This window comes from Mauremys mutica, chromosome 2 (genome assembly GCF_020497125.1).
Source record: "Mauremys mutica isolate MM-2020 ecotype Southern chromosome 2, ASM2049712v1, whole genome shotgun sequence".
Lineage (NCBI taxonomy): Eukaryota > Metazoa > Chordata > Testudines > Geoemydidae > Mauremys > Mauremys mutica.
The window spans coordinates 198,100,248-198,118,784 of NC_059073.1; the positions used below are offsets into that span (position 1 = coordinate 198,100,248).

General features: G+C 43.1%; 1 protein-coding gene across 7 annotated transcripts in view; it reads left to right on the forward strand.

Annotated features, from left to right (window-relative positions):
- TPK1 (thiamin pyrophosphokinase 1) overlaps positions 1–18,537 on the forward strand; it is a 496,414-nt gene that overhangs the window by 228,671 nt on the left and 249,206 nt on the right. For 4 of the 7 annotated variants that reach the window (XM_045002743.1, XM_045002746.1, XM_045002744.1 and 1 more), the window contains one exon: positions 10,708–10,780. In XM_045002743.1, the coding sequence (XP_044858678.1) occupies positions 10,708–10,780 (73 nt within the window). Of the gene's footprint in view, positions 1–8,550; positions 8,705–9,759; positions 10,087–10,707; positions 10,781–18,537 lie in introns of those variants that run through there. The other 3 variants (XM_045002747.1, XM_045002748.1, XM_045002749.1) reach the window with 3 other exon arrangements.

The window sequence follows — 18,537 nt, forward strand, 5'->3', positions numbered from 1 at the left end:
TGCTCAAGTGATAGTCCACCTTCCCCCTCCCCCCCAAATCTTTTTTTGAGTCGCTGCTTCTGAGGATAGAGTCTCCCATCCTGTAAGTTTGGCCTACATTCTTTTTTCATAGATATATATATGTCAGATTCCAGGGTGCAATCCAGAGAGGTGTGTCACCACCCGCCCTGCAACCTTCGGTGCCTCAAAGTGCTTTGCCAACCTGGGCCCCTCACAAATAGCATGCAGGTCACACCCTGAGTATATGTGGATAGCTGCAGCCTGCCAACAACACTCCAGTCACACTCTGGCTTCTACCAACCTCAGTTACCACTTGCAGGATGACCCCAGTCTTGAATTTTCCTAAAAATGTGTGTTCTGCACTGTACTTCCCAGCCCTCTCCTGGACAGTTCAGATATTAGAGGTCCATTGCCGTGGTAAGGGGTCAGTATTCAACAGTTTGCTTTTTAACAGGGGTTACCAAGCAGTTCAGTTTAAACACAACACTGGATTCATTTTGATTAAAAAATAAAACAAGTTTATTTAATTATCAAGAGATTTTAAATGAGAACAAGTATAAGGCATTAAAGTCAGAAATGGTTACAAGAGAAACAAAGATAAAACACTTTCTAGTAACTACAACTCAACAAACTCAACTTGCTTCAAGGTAAAATCTTTACCACATGTACCCAGCAACACTGCTAACCAGCCTTTCAGGATCTCTCCCAAAATCAAAGGGCTGGTTCCTTTGTCTACTTAGGTGAAAGAGAGAAAGAAAGAGAGAGAGAGAGAGAGCTAGGGAGAGGGGAAAAGAGATAACCCTGGGGGTGTTTTTCCTCCTCACTTGAATAGTCCACACACCCTTTGAAATGTATTTTCCTGAGGATTACCCCTAGAAATAAAGTTGCTTCCCACTGTGAGGACGGAGACATGGAGTCTCATGGGGAAAGAGGTTCCATGTGGTAGCTTGCTAAAATGCAGATCAATCTGTTCCTGCCCCCCTTCTTTGCCAAAGAATGGCCACTTGACAGGTGACTGACAATCAGCTTTGGTGACACCTGGCTAGAGGCGTCAGCTTTTCTTTTGTGTTCGAGGAACAGGTTTACCCCTACCCAGACTTGTCTGGTAAACATATTTCTGTCGTAATTTCAGCTTATGTTCATAACTTTACATGTCATGTTGCGACATACTTTTCACCAGGATATTATTGACCAGTGAGTTGTTAGTTTTTAGATGATGCCTCACAAGGCAAATGTTTTACAAAGATTATTACAATAGCGTGTGGGATGTGAATATAGAGTGTGTTCGGTTACAGTATATGTTTGCATTTGGCCATGTTAAAATGCATATTGTTTGGTTGCACTCAGCATACCAAGCAATCCAGATCACGCTGTATCCGTAGCCTGTCCTCTACACTGGCTGCTTTTTGTGACCATAGTCTGACAGGAAGGGACAAGTAGTCATCCTCCGAGCTCTCAGACCCATGTGCTGTGGTGTGCAGTCATGCTAGGTAAGGATTTACAATGCTCCTTTCTTGAAGACACAGCAGAGTGTATCCCACTACAAAATTCCTCTGGCCTGCCCTGAGCTAAGCTGGCATATTTTGGATGGATGATTCTGTTAACCTCCATTCCTCCTTTTTCAAACCACCATGACTCCAACAAATAAAACCAAGTATAGTGCTTGATCTTGTGAGCTAGTAAGAATTTTCCTGCAAGGTGCTGAATGCCCTTAGCTCTCATTGCTTTCAAATTAAGTAAACTTATGACTGCAGTGGAGCATGCAGTTATACTTACCTTTTAAATAATGTGTCAGTAGCAATAAATAATAAAGAGGGAGTTAAGAGGGCTCAGCAACTCTGTGAAGATTTTATTACCTGATTTTTCAGAAGGACAACGCCAGTTCCCATTGAAGCCAATGGGATCTTCAGGTGCTCTGCACCTTTGAAAGTCAGGCTATTAGTTCTGAAATCTCGGAGTAGCATTTTAGTTTATATTGCATAGCTCATCAGTGACGGGAGAACCATTTCAAACATTAGCAAAAATAAACCCAATAGTTCTACTTACCGTTAACATTTCTTCTTGTCACTAAAGGGTAGGTTTTCAGAACAGAGAATTTTGCAGCATGATTTTTATTAATGATAATGGAAGTTGCTTGGCTGTCCCTGTGCAGAAAATTTCCCCCTGATGTATGCTTTGGGTAGTAGTTAGAGATGATGATAATCTATTCTACAATTTATTTCAAGTACTATATTTTTATTATTTGCAGGGTGGCACACTACATTAGAGGTAAGCATAAATGCATACATTATTGAAGTGATAGCCTCACACAATTTTATATTTTTCCTTAAATCATAACATTTCCAGATTAAATAATACTTAATGTCCTTGAATGTTAAGGCTATTCAAAGGCATTGGAAAGAAATTCATCTCCAAGACTGCCAAATATTAGGAAACAGCTTAACACTGTGGTCTATGCAGCACTTTCGGGTAGTCCACAGCAGGCTGGTCGGTCATACGCGTCCTGATTCAGCAAAGCAGTTATGTATGTGCTGAAGTGATTTGCTTGAATTGTGGCCAGAGTGCTGGTTCTCTCTCACATTTCTAACTGCTAAATCTCACTACAAGAAGCTAAAAGTACACTATATAATTTCCAAATATTGCTTTTCTGTGTAAGGTGTTACTGTTGCTGTCATTAAGAATTAGTAAACTCTTTGAGGCAGGGATCATCTTTTGGTTCTGTTTTTACAGTACCTAGCACAGTTGGGTCCTGGTCCATGATGAGGGCTCCCATGTGCTATTGCAATACAAATAATAATAAGGGAAATTTTGTGATTGCAAGTGAAAGTGGAGGTAGACTGTGGGCTCATGAACAGAAGTGGAAGTGTCCATAATCTATATTTTAAGATGTGGTTCACGCTATGGAAAAATCGTGAGAACCCGTGCTTGTAATTCTGCTAAAAAACTATTCTCTGCAGCAGTGGTTCTCAACCAGGGGTATGTGTACCCCTGTGGGGACGCAGAGGTCTTCCAGGGGGTACATCAACTCATCTAGATATTTTCCCAGTTTTACAACAGGCAACAGGAAAAGCACTAGCAAAGTCAGTCCAAATTACAATTTCATACAGACAATGACTTGTTTCTACTGCTCTATATACTATACACTGAAATGTAAGTACAATATTTATATTCCAATTGATTTATTTTATAATTATATGGTAAAAATGAGAAAGAAAGCAATTGTTCAGTAATAATGTGCTGTGACACTTTTGTATTTTTATGTCTGATTTTATAAGTAAGTAGTTTTTAACTGAGTTCAAACTTGGGGTACACAAGACAAATCAGACTCCTGAAAGGGGTACAGTAGTCTGGAAAGGTTGAGAGCTACTGCTCTGCAGGACATAACAGTACATTTGTAGCATATGGAGTCTGTTAACCTTGGGTGACTAGTTCAAATACAGATGAAGGAGCTGTGACTGCAAGTTGCTGTCATCTAGTAGCTTTTTTGATGATGTGTTTGAAATTACAGTAACTCCTTGCTTAACGTTGTAGTTATGTTCCTGAAAAATGCAACTTTAAGTGAAAAGATGTTAAACAAATCCAATTTCCTCATAAGAATTAATGTAAATAATGTGGGGGTTAGGTTCCAGGGAAATTTTTTTCACCAGCAAAAGACTATATATATATATATATTGTTTATTTAAAACTTATACTGTGTGTGTGTATGTATATATATATATATACACACACACAGTATAAGTTTTAAATAAACAGTTTAATACTGTACACAGCAATGATGATTGTGAAGCTTGGTTCAGGTGGTGAAGTCAGAGGGTGGAAGAGGGAGGGATATTTCCTAGGGAATGCCTTACTGCTAAATGATGAACTAGCACTTGGCTGAGCCCTCAAGGGTTAACCACATTATTGTTAATGTAGCCTCACACTCTACAGGCAGCACGAATGGAGGGAGGAGACACAGCATGGCAGAGAGAGACAGAGACACACACCATGTGTGCGTGTGTGAGAGACCAAGGGAAAGACAGAGACACACACCATGTCTGTGAGAAAGAAAGACGCACATTGCCCCTTTAAGTACGCTGACCCCACTCTAAGTACATTGCCTTTTTAAGTAGATCAGCAAGTTGAGACAGCAGCTGTTGCCAGCAAGCTCCCTCCATCCTGAGACCTGTCGTGTCCCCCGCAGCTCTGTGGAAATAGGGTACAGGAGCAGGGGACACCCTGACATTAGCACCCCTCTTCCCCTCCGCTACTCCCTGCACAGGAAGCAGGAGGCTCCTGGGTGCAGCTCCAAGGCAGAGGACAGGAGTTGCACACGACAATGGGAGGAGGGACAGCTGAACTGCCCGTCAGTTGATAGCCTGCTGGGTGGCTGCTGCAGAGGGAACTTGGGGTAGCAGGCAGGGGGGCTGCTGGCCCACTCTGGTTCCAAGACCCCACCAGCTAGCCGCAATGGGCTGCTCTTTCTGCAAGCAGTGGACAAAGCAAGTGGCTGCCAAACATTATAAGGGAGCATTGCGCAACTTTAAATGAGCATGTTCTCTAATTGATCAGCAACGTAACAATGTTACTGTAGTTAGTTGTCTCAGCCCTTAGTGACCAGTTTCCATGTCTCAGACAATCTTGTGCATAATCTCAGTAGAGAATTGATAGATTGAATAGGCATGGGAACTGAATGTAAAACAAAAACCAAAAAATCAAATCTCCTGCTGTACCTGTTCTTAGGATGAACAGGACACGTCAGTCCCCACAGCTATCCTACTGCATCCTTTTCTAAGTGCTAAGTTCACAGAACACCCCTGCTAAAAACCAACCCTCATTCCCTTAGGGTAAAACTCACAACAGAGCAGCCAAAGAGCCCACTTTAGGGTTAAGTGGAAATATGGACTTCTGGACGGGCTGGCTGCCTGAAGGTGTTTGTTGTATTGTAATTGAAAGCAAACTGTACTGTACTCTGTCTTCAAATGTTCATGTCTCCAGTGTTAACATTTATTTTAAAAAGGTTCATTGCACACCATTATATGCTAAAGGAGCTACATCACAAGGAAAATCAATAGTAGGAAATTGTAACTTTGAATTAATGATACAACTGAGTAGTTATGCCAGAGTAATTTATTTAAGAAAACCACACTGTATTTTATTATAAAATGACTTCTAAAGTGATTTTTTTAATTGTATGAAAAGGCATTTTACTCTTTAAGTTAAAGTTTGAAAGTGAGTTAGGAAAGGCCCAGTCCCAGTTCTGCAAACACTTCAGACTCAACATGATGCTCACTAGCTTTTTTGAAGCTACGTCCTGAGGGGTGGGCCTTGTCTTCTAATCACCTGTTCCCTGAGGCCAACATTAAATGACCAAACTGTGTAAAGGAAAGACTGAACTATTCCTGGGTGTTTTTGTTCTGAATCTGAGATAGTTACAAATTTGTAACTACAGGGAAAACCACTTGTGGATTTTGAAGAACTGACACCTATAAGATCCCAAGGCTGGAGTTCGGGTGACCTCTGGAAAGCTTTTTAGCATGCATGTAGGTTTGTTTATTGTTTAAATATGTTCTTTCTGTAATACTTTCACCTTAAGAATAAATGTGTGTGCTTTTAGAGAGCTGTGTCATAATTTGCAACTGCTGGCAATTATAGCTGTTCATAGCCTACAGAGAGAAAGAAAAGTGCATATACAGCTTACAATTCCTCAGTACACATCCTGGACTCCCTTTCCAGCCTGGGATCATTCTTTCACTGTTCAAGTCTTTTTCCTCCAGGTGTTGAGATGGAGTGGGGGAGAGAAGCCACATGATGATATAATTCTCCCTCTTTTATACTTTCTTCCAGCTGTTACAAAGATCCTTGCTGTGATGTGGGGGCCAGGCAGGTTCCATTGGTCAAACAGTTTTTATTGCATATGTGCCTTCTCTAAGGAGCCTCTTTGATAGTGGATTGTGTGTTGATGACCCATTAATGAGCGTCTGGCCAGTGATGGCTACTCCTTTGTTGTAACTGAAAGGCTGGCTCTGGGTGTTCCCAACCTCACAACATATTGCAGTAACACATATAGCAATACTTCATAACTTCACATATAACTATAGTACATACAATCCAACAGGATATTAATGTTCAACAGATCAAGACATTTAAAACAATACCTCACAAGGCATACTTTGTACAAAATATCATAATTATATGACAGTGGTGAATATGGGGTTCCAGGGTGCTGCTTTGAGGTACAGACTGTCACAGAGAACAGGGTTTACAGCTGAGACTCCCAGGCAGAGAGAGTTGCACCCCTGCAGGCCAGATTTAGATGCCTATCTCTGAGGGAGGCAGCAGGGCTTAGCAGCTCTCCTGGGCTACCTTAGGCAAGGAGCCACCTGGTTTTTTGTGAATCTCATTCTGAGATGCCTGTCTCTCCCCATTCATTGTGTAGAAAGCCTAGATGCCTAACCCTGATTTTGTGAATCCCAGTGCTTTTCCAGGCACCTAAAAGATAGTCATGGTGATACTCATTTAAGTTACTTTGTGAATCTAACCCATGGTGCGTGTCTTTTGCATCCTTCAGGAATGCTGTACCCTTTCAAAGATTTTCCTCCTTTGTTTGTTTCTGTATGTTTTGGGGGAAGAGAAGAAAGGAGAAGTTACAATAACCTTGTGGTTGGGCACTCAGGCCGTTTGGTGCCCTCTGCGGGGGATTCTGAAGCCATGCTCTATTCCAGCGCCCAGTGGTGTTTCTACGGGGAGGCAGTGGCCTGGGGCTTGGAGGGTTAATTTTCAACCAGAGTTCACAGGCCTCTCAGGAAGGTATGCCTATCTTTGAGATAATTAGGTGAAGCTGAATCCATTTGAAGTCAACATTTTAAAAAGATGTATTTTTGCCAGAAGAGAGAGAACTATGTAGCAGCATAGGTGGCAGGTTATATGTGTGTGTGGTGCCTGGGCTCCAGGAATATTCAGGGCTGGGTGCCTTGCTCCAGCAATATTTGGAGCTGGGTCTCTCCCCCGGCCCTGCCTGGATTGGGCCCCGGCCCCCGCGGGTCTCCCCCTCCTCCCCCCACCGCGTCCCTGCCTGGAGCAGGTCCCAGCCCCCGCCTGCCACTCCTCCCCCTGCGTTTTCCCCCCCCCCGCTGCGCCGCGTCGCGTCGCGTCCCTGCCTGACAAAAAGCAGCGCGCGCCTGTCTCCTGTCTGCTCTGTGCTGCCGGCAGAACTGTTGTCTGCTGCCCCGGGGTCCTAGTGCCTGCCCTCCACTAATGGCAGGGCAGGCTGCCCTTACCCTGCCCTCGCCCTGAGCCTCCCCAACGCCCCAAACCCTCATCCTCAGCCAGAGCCCTCATCCCCCTGCACCCTAATCCTCATCCTCAGCCCCAACCCTCATTCCCCCGCACCCTGATCCTCATCCCCAGCCAGAGCCCTCATCCTCAACCCCAGTCAAAGCCCTCATCCCCCCGCACCCTAATCCTCATCCCCAGCCCTGAGCCCCCCCCACACCATGAACCCCTCTTCCTCAGCCCCACAGCCCTCACCCTTGCACTATTTCCTATCTCCCAATTCCCTCCCTGAGGGTGCAGCCCTCACACCTTCCTATGTCCCCACCCCCAGCCCAGAGCCTGCACCCAAACTCCATCCCAAAGCCTGCACCTGCACCCCAATCCCCAGCCCAGGATCTGCACCCCAGACCTCCCCCCCACAAGCCCCCTCCCAGAGCCTTAGGCAGGTGGGGGCGGAGGTTGGGGGGGCGGAGTTGGGGGCAGGTTCTGGGCACCACCAAAATTTCTACAAACTTGCCACCCATGTGTAGCAGTATTGATCAGAAGCCAAAGCAGTGTGTTCTAGGGACACAGCAAAGCTACTTGTTTCTTGAGTTTACTGTTTGTAAAATTCCATGGATGGAAATTCAACTAGCAACAGTTTCTTAGTATCAATTTGGGTTAAGCCAGACTCTCTGGGGTAAATTGCTACCTGGAGAGGATGTGTTTTGTTTCGCTTTCTCTTGTAGTTCTGCTCCTAGCTCCTCAATATGTCTTTTGAAACATCTATGTTTCAATGTTATGAAACATTTAATGGCTAGAAAAACACTGCAGCTAGTAATTAGTGTAAGGAATTAAAGCATAAGAAACCAGGTGATCATAAATGACAGTTTTTCCCACATTAAAACCTCTGGATTGTGTGTGCTGTTTGAGCAAGATTAATTATAAAACAGCTAATGATCTATGGAAGGCCATAGAAGTAAATGTGAGATATCATATGATGCTCTTCATAACGACTGTTTTTTCTTCTTAGGTGGGGTGAAGGGCAGGAATTGACTTGTGAGGGGACCATTTTTTACATCCAGAGTAAACTTAGTTTTAATAGCCTCTCTGCATTAGCAAGTAGGAAAGCAGGGAAAAGAACAAAGTATAGGAGTTGACCTTTGAAGTTTCTCAGGCTTCTGAGATCTTCTAATTAGTATACCTAGACTCAGTAGCAAACTAAATTGCTACCAGCTTTATTGCACAGGTGTTCTTTGTCTGAATAGAACAAACCAGGAGTCCAATCCTATTTCCACTGAAGTGAATGAGCCTGATTCTTTTCTCACTTACACTTGTGTTGAAGTCAGTAGAGCTATACTGTTGAGAATGAGAGGATCAGGTGTAGAGAGTTTTAGGATTGACTGCAGTCGGTGCGCAGTAGCATTACCTAAAACATGGTGCGTCCAGCTCAAATATACAGGAGTCTTGGGTAAAACTCAGACAGCATAGGGGATTGCTAATTTCCCTAAGAACAGGTTGGATTTGCTTTTGTTGGGAATGCTGGTGGCTGTTTTGAAAGAGGGTAGTTCTATGCTGAATGCTGTGTAGAACAGTATCACTTCCAGCCCCTGCTGAAAAACAACTTTCAGTTATTAAGAACAATGATGGCAAATAACTATTAAGTCTTTAAAGAAAAAAAATCTAATAAAACCAGTGCAGAAGATTTTTATGAGCTTTAATCATGTGGGAACTTTTAAAGAAGATGTGTTATTCTGTTAAGATCAAGTGGGAGAAAATTTTCCTGATGTGGTGCTAAATTTCTTTAAGGACCTTTTTAAAATTTAATTTTTTAAGTTATAAGCTAGTGAGTGAATTTACGTATAAATCCTTTGAAAAATCATGCTGACCTCAAGAGAAAGTTACAGAATGGCCCAATCCCTCCTTAAGGCTGAAGTTAGTTTTGAAGTTATCTGTGGAACAGTAACTAGCACTTTCATAATGCTATCTTGCCTTTTCATCTCTCTTGCTATTGTATCTAAATTTAAATTTACAAGATTTTAGTAAGGGGGAAAACTATTTTCTTCAAAACCCTTAAATGATACTTTGTATAGCACAGTTAAAGTTTCATTATACATTTGAAAATAATAATGGAGTTTACAAATCTGTTTAATGCACTTAAAAGCTATACTGGGGAGAAACCAACCCATTTAAGGTAAAATAAATACCCTAAAATCTCCATTCCTCTGTTGTTTACAGCAAAGACAATGAGACTTTAGAAGAGATGCTTTTAAGAATTTAATTTAAATTAAATTCTTATGGATCTTTGCCATTCTTTTTATTTTATTTTATTAATTTTTTAGGAGATAATGTTTCCAAAACCTCAGGCATAGATAATATTAGGAGTACTTATCACTGGCAAGTTTAAAAACAAAAAAAGGAGGTGGGGGGCAATAGGGAACCATAATAAAATAGAAAATCAGTAATAACTTAAACCACCTGAAAAACCAAATGATCAGTTGCCAATATTAATACAGTGTGTCCTCTTCTCCATAGATATTTTAGAGAGAAAATAAATCCAGCATCTCATACAATGCATCCAAGCACACCACAGCAGGAAGAAGATTAACCAAACTGTCTTTATTCAGCACATTTCTAATGTACTAAATCACTAGGAGAATGAAAGCCAAATTAAATGGATTTTCATGTAACTTTTATTTGATTAGCTATTTTTTGTGTATGGGTGCAATGTATGGAACAGATTCCTGAGTGCTAAATTGGGCAACAAATTATCTTTAGTGGCTGCCAGCCCACAAAAGCTCTAAAGGCTTCATGACATCTGAAGATGCAGAGGGCTAATTCAGATCCCTTGAGGTAGATTTAAAACTAACTTTCTATGTGCTGCTTGCCAACGTAGAAGCTCACACTTAGGCCTTTTGTGGTTTCCCTCTCCTATCAAGTAATCCATTATTCTTTCAAGCCAATGCAAGCAGAGATATTATGTTGGATTCCACTTGCTTATAATGTCTTGCAACCCTTGGATAAAAGAACAAATTCTGCTAAATGTCTGACACCCTGAAACTATTATTGCTGTTAGCAAAGGAACAAGATTCTAAGAGACTAGACGGTACGGTATAATGAATTGGTTTTTAAGCTGTTTTGTTGATGGCAGTGTATTTAAATTATACAAACAAAAAGGATATTTAGAGCCAATCTTTCTTAAAATATGCATGCACAGCTCCTGCTGAACTCTATCTGGGAGTTGCATGTGTCTATGTAAAGGTGTAGTATTTGCCCCTTAGAAAAGAGAGAACAGCAGTTTATTAGACCTGTAGCATGTTAAGATAGGGGCTTACTATTAATTTTGGATGTAGACTACTTCATAATCTTGTTCCTTTTCCTTTGAGAGAGGAATATTCCTCCCCCATTTTTTTTTAAATTTAAGAATATAAGATGCCTTAATTTTTCATTTTACTGTTCATGCTTTTCTTTCAGCTTCTTGCCTGATTACATCAGCGGTGACTTTGATTCCATTAGGCCTGAAGTCCAGGAATATTACAAGGTCAAGGTAAATTAAATCCCTTTAATGTATTTGCACTGGTTTTTGTTAAAGCACGATGGGTCCCAGCTCATTAGTGAGAAATCCTTACCACCTATTGGTCATCCTCAGTTCCTCTTGGCTTCTGAGGAATTTGACCAGGCCTTGTGTTATATGTGAGTAGCTCAATACAATTTAATAAATAATAATGTATAGAAAAAACAAAGCGACTTTGATACAGTTGGCTTTTAGTTGGGAATTTGCAGCATCACCTCAACATGGTAGAGATGTGTAGAGATTTTCTTGGCAAGAAACTACTGTGAACTTTTCTGAAAGTCTGAGTTTGAAAGGCACCCACATAAGCTCTACAGATATTGCCAGAAATGTGATTTTTTTTCATGAGTTATAATATTTTATCCTTCAAGCAACAAAACAGTATGTAAAGACTTTTTTGCTGCTGCTTTCTCAATCGCATATTGAAACGGAGAGTCCTGCACTGACTAGCTCTGCACTTGACTAATACAAACTTCAATGGGACTTCTGGACAGAGCCCTGCATATGTTAATTTGTAGCTAATGCAGCCAGCACATTTTCCACCAACACAGTTAATATTAACACTTTCCCTTTTCTTAGGTCTTTGCCTTGGCTATTTAGAGTCACCACATCATGTTTAGAATCACTATTCTTAAGCTACTGTACATTAGCGAGAATGGTGAGTGAGGTACAATCTTTTACTGGACTGCACATAACACTTTAGCAGTCTGTTTGTCTGGGACTTCGTGTTCTGAGTCTCAGAACCTCAGGCCTAAGAAAACTGACCTTTTGGAGTAACATCTGAGAATTTGCAGAACTCTGCTTATAAGCACGGCAGGCACTAGTTACAAACATGCTAAATAACTGAGTTCCGCATGAGGTGGGTAACTTAGCCTCAGAAACTCACAGATCTGATATTTCTTCTTTGGGTTTCAGCTGTATAGGAGAACATACACAAAGACGTTCCTACTGAGACTGAAATGGAAAATAGCTAATGGCCCAATTCCCCTCTGCTAGTTCAACTGGAATATGCTACCACTCCAGGCCCAACACGAGTTCTTGCTTAAGGCACAATGGATATAAGGTGCTTTGTTGGCATTGCCTTCTGATCGAAGAGCTCCCTTTTGATCATGAGTTTTCATGTGTTGTGTACCTAAGACCTGGAGTTTCCATCTTCTAACAATTTGTGAATCTGATCCAGATTCAGCAACTAAATTAATTCCTAAGAGCTCATGCTTAATTGGTTAATGTTTGCAAAGAGAAGTTTTAAAAAATGTTATTTGTGCTAATTATTAGTGTTTATCTGACTCATTCTGTCTAAGTAAACTGCTAATTTCAAAGTGTAGTGGGAGATCAGGCTTGAAGAGGGTTACCACAGAGAATATTTGACTTAATAGTTGGGTGTACATTGTGCTGTAAATTACACATTGGTAAGTGGGTGTAGCTTACATGCCGATGGGTTCAGACAAGGGATTGCTGTAATGTAGTGGTGGGGTTGGTGAGGGAGAGCTAGTAGGAGAATGTTAGAAGGTGTATGCTACATCAGGGGATGTCGCACCTTTTCATGCCAGTTCCTTTTCCTGTTACAATTTATATGATAAAAGAAATGTTTTAAGCACTTAAAGGATATTAAGGTTTATAAGGACTAGCCAGCATAAGTTGGTTTAGCATGGTTGGTTTGTCGACAAATCTGTTTCCTTCTGTGACAGAGTTGCTGACCTCCTGGATGGGGGTAGTAGTAGATATGATCTATCTTGATTTGAGTACAGGTTTTGACACAGACCAATATGACATTCTCCTAAGCAAACTAGGAAAATGTGGTCTTGATTAAATTTCTATAAGGTGTATGCACATGTGTATGCACATATAGTTTGAAATACTGTACTCAGAGTAGTTATCAATGGTTTGCTGTCAAACTGGGAGGATGTATCTAGTGGGGTCCCACAGAGCCCAATCATGGGTCTGGTACTAGTCAATATTTTCAATAATGACTTGGATAATGGTATGAAGACTAAAATTTGTGGATGGCATCAAACTGGGAGGGATTGCAAGCACTTGAGAGGACAGGATTAGAATTCAAAACACCCTTGACAAACTGGAGAATAGTCTGAAATCAAGAAGATGAAATCCAATAAGTGTAAATTACTTCACTAAGGAAGGAAAAATCAAATGTACAACTACAAAATGGGGAATAACTGATTAGGTGGTGGTCATGCTGAAAACAATTTGTGGGTTAGTGGATCACAAATTGAATGAGCTAAACAGCGTGATGCAGTTGCAAAAAAGACTAATATTCTGGGGTGTATTCACAGGTGTGTCATGTGTAAGACATGGGAGGTAATTGTCCTGTTCTTCTCTGTACTGATGAGGCCTCAGCTGGACTACTGTGTCCTAAAGTATAGCACCCAGAATTGGAAAGATGTGGATAAATTGGAGAGAGTCCACAGGAGAGCGATAAAAGGTTTAAAAAAACCTGGGCGTGTTTAGTCATCAGAAGAGAAAAGAAAGGGTGCGGGGGAGGATGTATTAAGGGATGTTATCAGGAGGACTGATCAATTGTTTTCCATGTTCACTGAATGTAGGACCAGAAGTAGTGGGCTTAATCTGCAGCAAAGGAGATTTAGGTTAGATATTAGGAAAAACTTTCTAACTATAAGGGTAGTTAAGCTCTGGAATAGGCTTCTAAGGAAGGTTGTGAACTCCCTGTCATTGGAGATTTTTAAGAACAGGTTGGACAAACACTTGTCAGGCCTGGTCTAAGTGTATTAGGTCCTGTGTCACCACAGGGGTGGCTGGACCTGATGACCTCTCAAAGTCCCTTCAAGCCCTACATTTCTGTGATTCTGTGACTTAGTCCACTCTGAATTTGGTCCTATGTACCATTCAACTCCGAAAAATGTCTGTAAGCCTATAACTTTGTATTTGTGATGTAAAGCTAGCAAGTAGTTCAATGTGATTGTATGACTGTAACTGAGGGCATAATCTAACCTGAAGAATCTGTGCTATTGGTGGTGGTGCCTGAGCCAGAAAAGACACCGCTCGACTTGAGATCCTGTGAGGGTGTGCTTGGCTGAGGGAAAGAAACTTTAATAAAAACAAACGAACAAAAACCCTGAAATAATTTGGTCTGAAATTCAGATGTAAATGTGGAAGTAAATGTATGTAATTTTTCTGTTGGGGGCAAACAGTAGGGTTTGACTAGTATTCCACACTCTTATCTCCTACTACAACAGTTGGGCTAGTAAAGGACTAGCAGTAGTTTGCTCAGTTCCTGTAGCCGTCTCATTTTGTTTACAGTACACCTATGAATCACATAAAAACAGATGATGCTTACCCAGATACGTTGGGACAGGTCCTCAGCTGGTGTAAAATGGCAGTTTCCTTTTTAAATCAGTGGAGCTAGGCTGAATTATACCAGTTAAGGTTCTGCTCCCCTATATATAGGGCCCTACCAAATTCACAGTCCATTTTGGCCAATTTCACGGTCATAGGATTCTGAAAATTGTAAATTTCATTATTTCAGCTATTTAAATCTGAAATGTCACGGTGTTGTAATTGTAGGGGTCCTGACCTAAAAAGGAGCTTGTGGCCCCCTCACAACTTATTGGGGGTGGAGGGGATTGCGGTACTGCTACTCTTATTTCTGCACGGGTGCTGGCAAAGGTGCTGCCTTCAGAGCTGGGCAGCTGGAGAGTGGTGGCTGCTGGCCAGGAGCCCAGCTCTGAAGGCAGAGCCCCCACCAGCAGCCGGGCAGAAGTAAGGATGGCATGGTATGGTATTGCACACTTACTTCTCTGCTGCTGCATGCAGAGCTGGGCCCTCAGTCAACAGCCACCACTGTCCTGTGCTGCTGCCGTCAGAGCTGGGTGGCCAAAGTAAGGGTGGCATGGTATGGTATTGCCACCCTTACTTCTCTGTTGCTGCTGGCAGGCTGCTTCTCTCCAGCCGCCACTCTCCTGTTTCCACTGAAGGAAGCGCGAAAGTAAGGGTAGCAATACTACAGCCCCTCCCCGATAACCTTGTCCTCCCCCCCCCCCCCCGCAACTTCTGTTTGGTCGGGACCCCCAGTTTGAGAAACGTTAGTCTCCCCTGTGAAATCCCTATAGTACAGGGTAGAAGCATACAAAAGATCAGATTTCAGTCCGTGACACTTTTTCATTGCCATGAATTTCGTAGAGGCCTGCCTATATGCGCTCCACTGCTCCATATTATTGGTTTAGTTTGATTTGAGGTGGTTTTTTGGACATTTTAAATGGGAAGACAACTGCTACAAAAATAATTGATCTTTAACTTTCCCCTTCCTTTGAGCTCGGCTTCTACAGCATGAAATAAGAGACTGGGATTGTCATGAATAGTTAGTAAAGGGTTAAAGCATAGTACCTGGTGGGCATCTGACCTGAGGACCAATCAGGGAAGAGAATTTGAAACTCCTAGGAGGGAACTTTTCCCTCTGTTTGGGGGGGTCTTTGTCTTTAGCCGTCTGGAGTTACAAGGGTCCAGATGTTTTAATCAAGTCTACAAGTTTCCACCTTTCTGAACTAATTTCTTCTAGTCAAGATAGTGAGTATTAGAAAGATACGTTGTGTCCTCACCTAATAATCCTATGCTTGCAATTCTGTGTGTTTGTTATTGATTATTCTTATTCTGCTGTTTTGTGTACTGAGAAAGGGAGAGGATTCTCTCCAAAACTTAGCAAGGTTATACCCTATGAGTGTCCAGCTTGGGCTCATAGAGATTCTGTATTTTCTTGTTTTCCTTTTAATAAATTCTTTCTATAAAGACTTGATTAAATCCCTTCTACTGTGGATAGGGGAGGGGCGAAGACACTCTCTCGGTGGTGAGACAGGCTTATCTCCGGGCAGAGAAGGGAGGGGGGAGATAGTTCCTCCTGGGTTGGATTCAAACAGTTGAATCAGGTATCTCTTTCCAGTGGCTAGGAGAGAGAGAGGGGGGAGGTTTCCCTCCGATGAGTGGATCTGTATTTCCCCAGGGAACGTCTCTGGAAAGGGGAGTGGGAGGGGGAATATAACGTAATCGACCGAGTGGTGGCAGCCTGAAGGAGACCTACCCTAGGATTTTGGGGTGGGGCTTGAGAAAAAGGTGGTTTTGAAGCAGTTTCAGGGTTAGAAGATTTTCAGTTTCTTCCAGGGCTTTCTGTTACAAAGCCCCCTGTGGAGCGGTGTTTTCGTCCATTGTGAGAGGAGATATCACTCAGGATTCCTGAGGTGGGGGGAAGTGCTCGACAAAGTACATTCCCATCCAACAGGAAAAACAGGTTTGGGGGGGGAAGAGACAAACCCTCCAGCCAGGTTTTTTTTTTTTTTTTTTTTTCTATCCCTGTGTCTTTTGAAAGGATCAGAAGACAGGAGAACACCAATCCCTGAGGAATAGACCAGATTTTTCTCAGGGGTATTGTTAGCAGCAGCCTTTCAGCTGGGCTGCTGAGTACAGCAACTCAGAGCAGAGGGAGACAGAGGAATTTTTTTTTACTCTTTCCCTCTTTCTCAGTACAAAGCAGTAACATTACACAAACCACAGTTTGCTATACAGAGGATTGCTTTATCTTTCTGTACTCAAGTTATCATAGCCAGGGTTAGGGACTGTCAAACACCACAAACAGTTCACGGACTGCAGAGGGGTGTGGCCAGCGCCAGGACACAGACACAATGAGTGCCAAGGCCGCATCTAAACTGGAAACAAGACACAAAGAACTGCAATTACAAGACATGGAATTACAATTAAAACTCAAGGAGATTGAAATGAAAGAAAAAGCCAAACAGGCTGATCACAAGAGAGAAATGGAGATAATACAAGCCAAAGAGGCTGAGCACAGAAGACAATTAGAGTTAAAAGACAAAGAACTGGAAATCCAGAGACAGGCTCTGGAATTAGAAAAAACTAAACAGCAAACGCTACCCAATCCAACCCCTCTTCAACCTAATGACCAACCTTCTCGGAGAAAATTTCCCGCCTACAGGGCCGGGGATGATGTTGAGGCCTTTTTAGAAAACTTTGAGAGGGCCTGTATTGGATACCATCTTCCTAAAGATCAATACATGCTGGAGCTGAGGTCACAGCTCAGCGGACAATTATCCCTGGTGGCAGCTGAAATGCCTAGAGACCTGATGGACGACTTTCCACTGTTCCTAACCAAGGCCAGACTCAGAATGGGCATCACCCCTGATCACGCCCGTCAGCGTTTCAGAGCCCAGAAATGGAAACCAGAGATGTCATTTCCAGAGCACGCTGCTTACCTGGAAAAACACTATTTCTCCTGGATATCAGGATCCAAGGTTAAGGAGCTAGACGACCTACACCTCCTGATATTGATGGAACAGTTCCTAGATGGTGTTCCTGAGAACATTAGACGCTACATCCAAGATGGTAAACCAAAAACTCTCACTGAGGCAGGAGAGATTGGAGCCAGATGGATGGCATCGGTAGACAACACGAAAGCTACTGCCAAGGGGAGCGAATCCAACAGGGTACACACCGACACTAAACCCTACCGTCGCGGACCAATCAAACCCACACCTACAACCCACGGACAGTCACACTCTACCTCTTCTTCTACCTCACCAGTCGCCAGTAGACCAACACAAACCGGTGACCCATCAAGTGGGCGATGTTTTCAATGCAATGAATTGGGGCATATCAGAGCCAAATGCCCAAAGAACCTAAACCGAGTGCAACTCCTTGCACCTTCACACCAAGGAAAGCCGGACATAGATGTATCTCAAATACCCTTAGAACATAGGGAAACTTTGAGAGTGGACGAAAAGGAGATCATCGCATGGAGAGACACTGCAGCACATGTGTCAGCTATCCACCGAACCTTCGTGGACCCCAAATTCATCAACCAGAAAACCAAAGTGACAATTCGACCCTTCATGTCAAAACCTGTAACATTACCTACAGTGCGTTTACCTGTCCAGTACAAGGGCTGGTCAGGGAAGTGGACTTTTGCTGTCTATGACAACCATCCGATTCCCATGCTACTGGGGAACGACTTGGCCCGACACATTGAACAGCAAAAAACAGAGGGAGTGGTTACACGCAGCCAAGCCAGACGAGCTGCCGGACCCATCCCTGTTCCTGAGCCATCCACCGGGACCCCGTCTGTGTTACCAGAGACCCAGACAGAGGTGGTGGAACCGGATCCCAGGCCAACACCTACAGCAGCCATAGTACATCCAGTCCCAGAACCGGAACTGGAAGAGCAACCAGCGCCAGCGCCAGCGCTTGCAACTCCACCGCCAGAGGGCGCCAACGGGCCTGAACTGGCAGAAGCAGCAAACAACCCTACCCAAGAGGCTCAGCCGGAGCCTGAAATGACACTTTGTGCACCAGCGGGGAGCGGTCCACAGTCAACGGAAACAACCTCATCACCTACATCGCTTCCAGAGGAACTGGTGTCTCCCGCCTCAAGGGAACAGTTCCAGAAAGAGCAGGAAGCTGATGACAGCCTCAAGAAAGCATGGGCGGCGGCACGCAGCAACCCACCGCCTCTCAGCTCTACTACCCGATCCCGGTTCGTTGTGGAGAAAGGACTGTTATACAAGGAATTTCTTTCTGGTGGACACCAGGAGGGCTGGCATCCTCAAAAACGGTTGCTCGTTCCGACCAAGTACCGGGAAAAGCTCTTAAGCTTAGCCCATGATCACCCTAGTGGCCATTCTGGGGTGAAACGAAGCAAAGACAGGTTGGGAAGGTCCTTTGACTGGGAGGGGATGGGCAAGGCGGTAACCACTTAC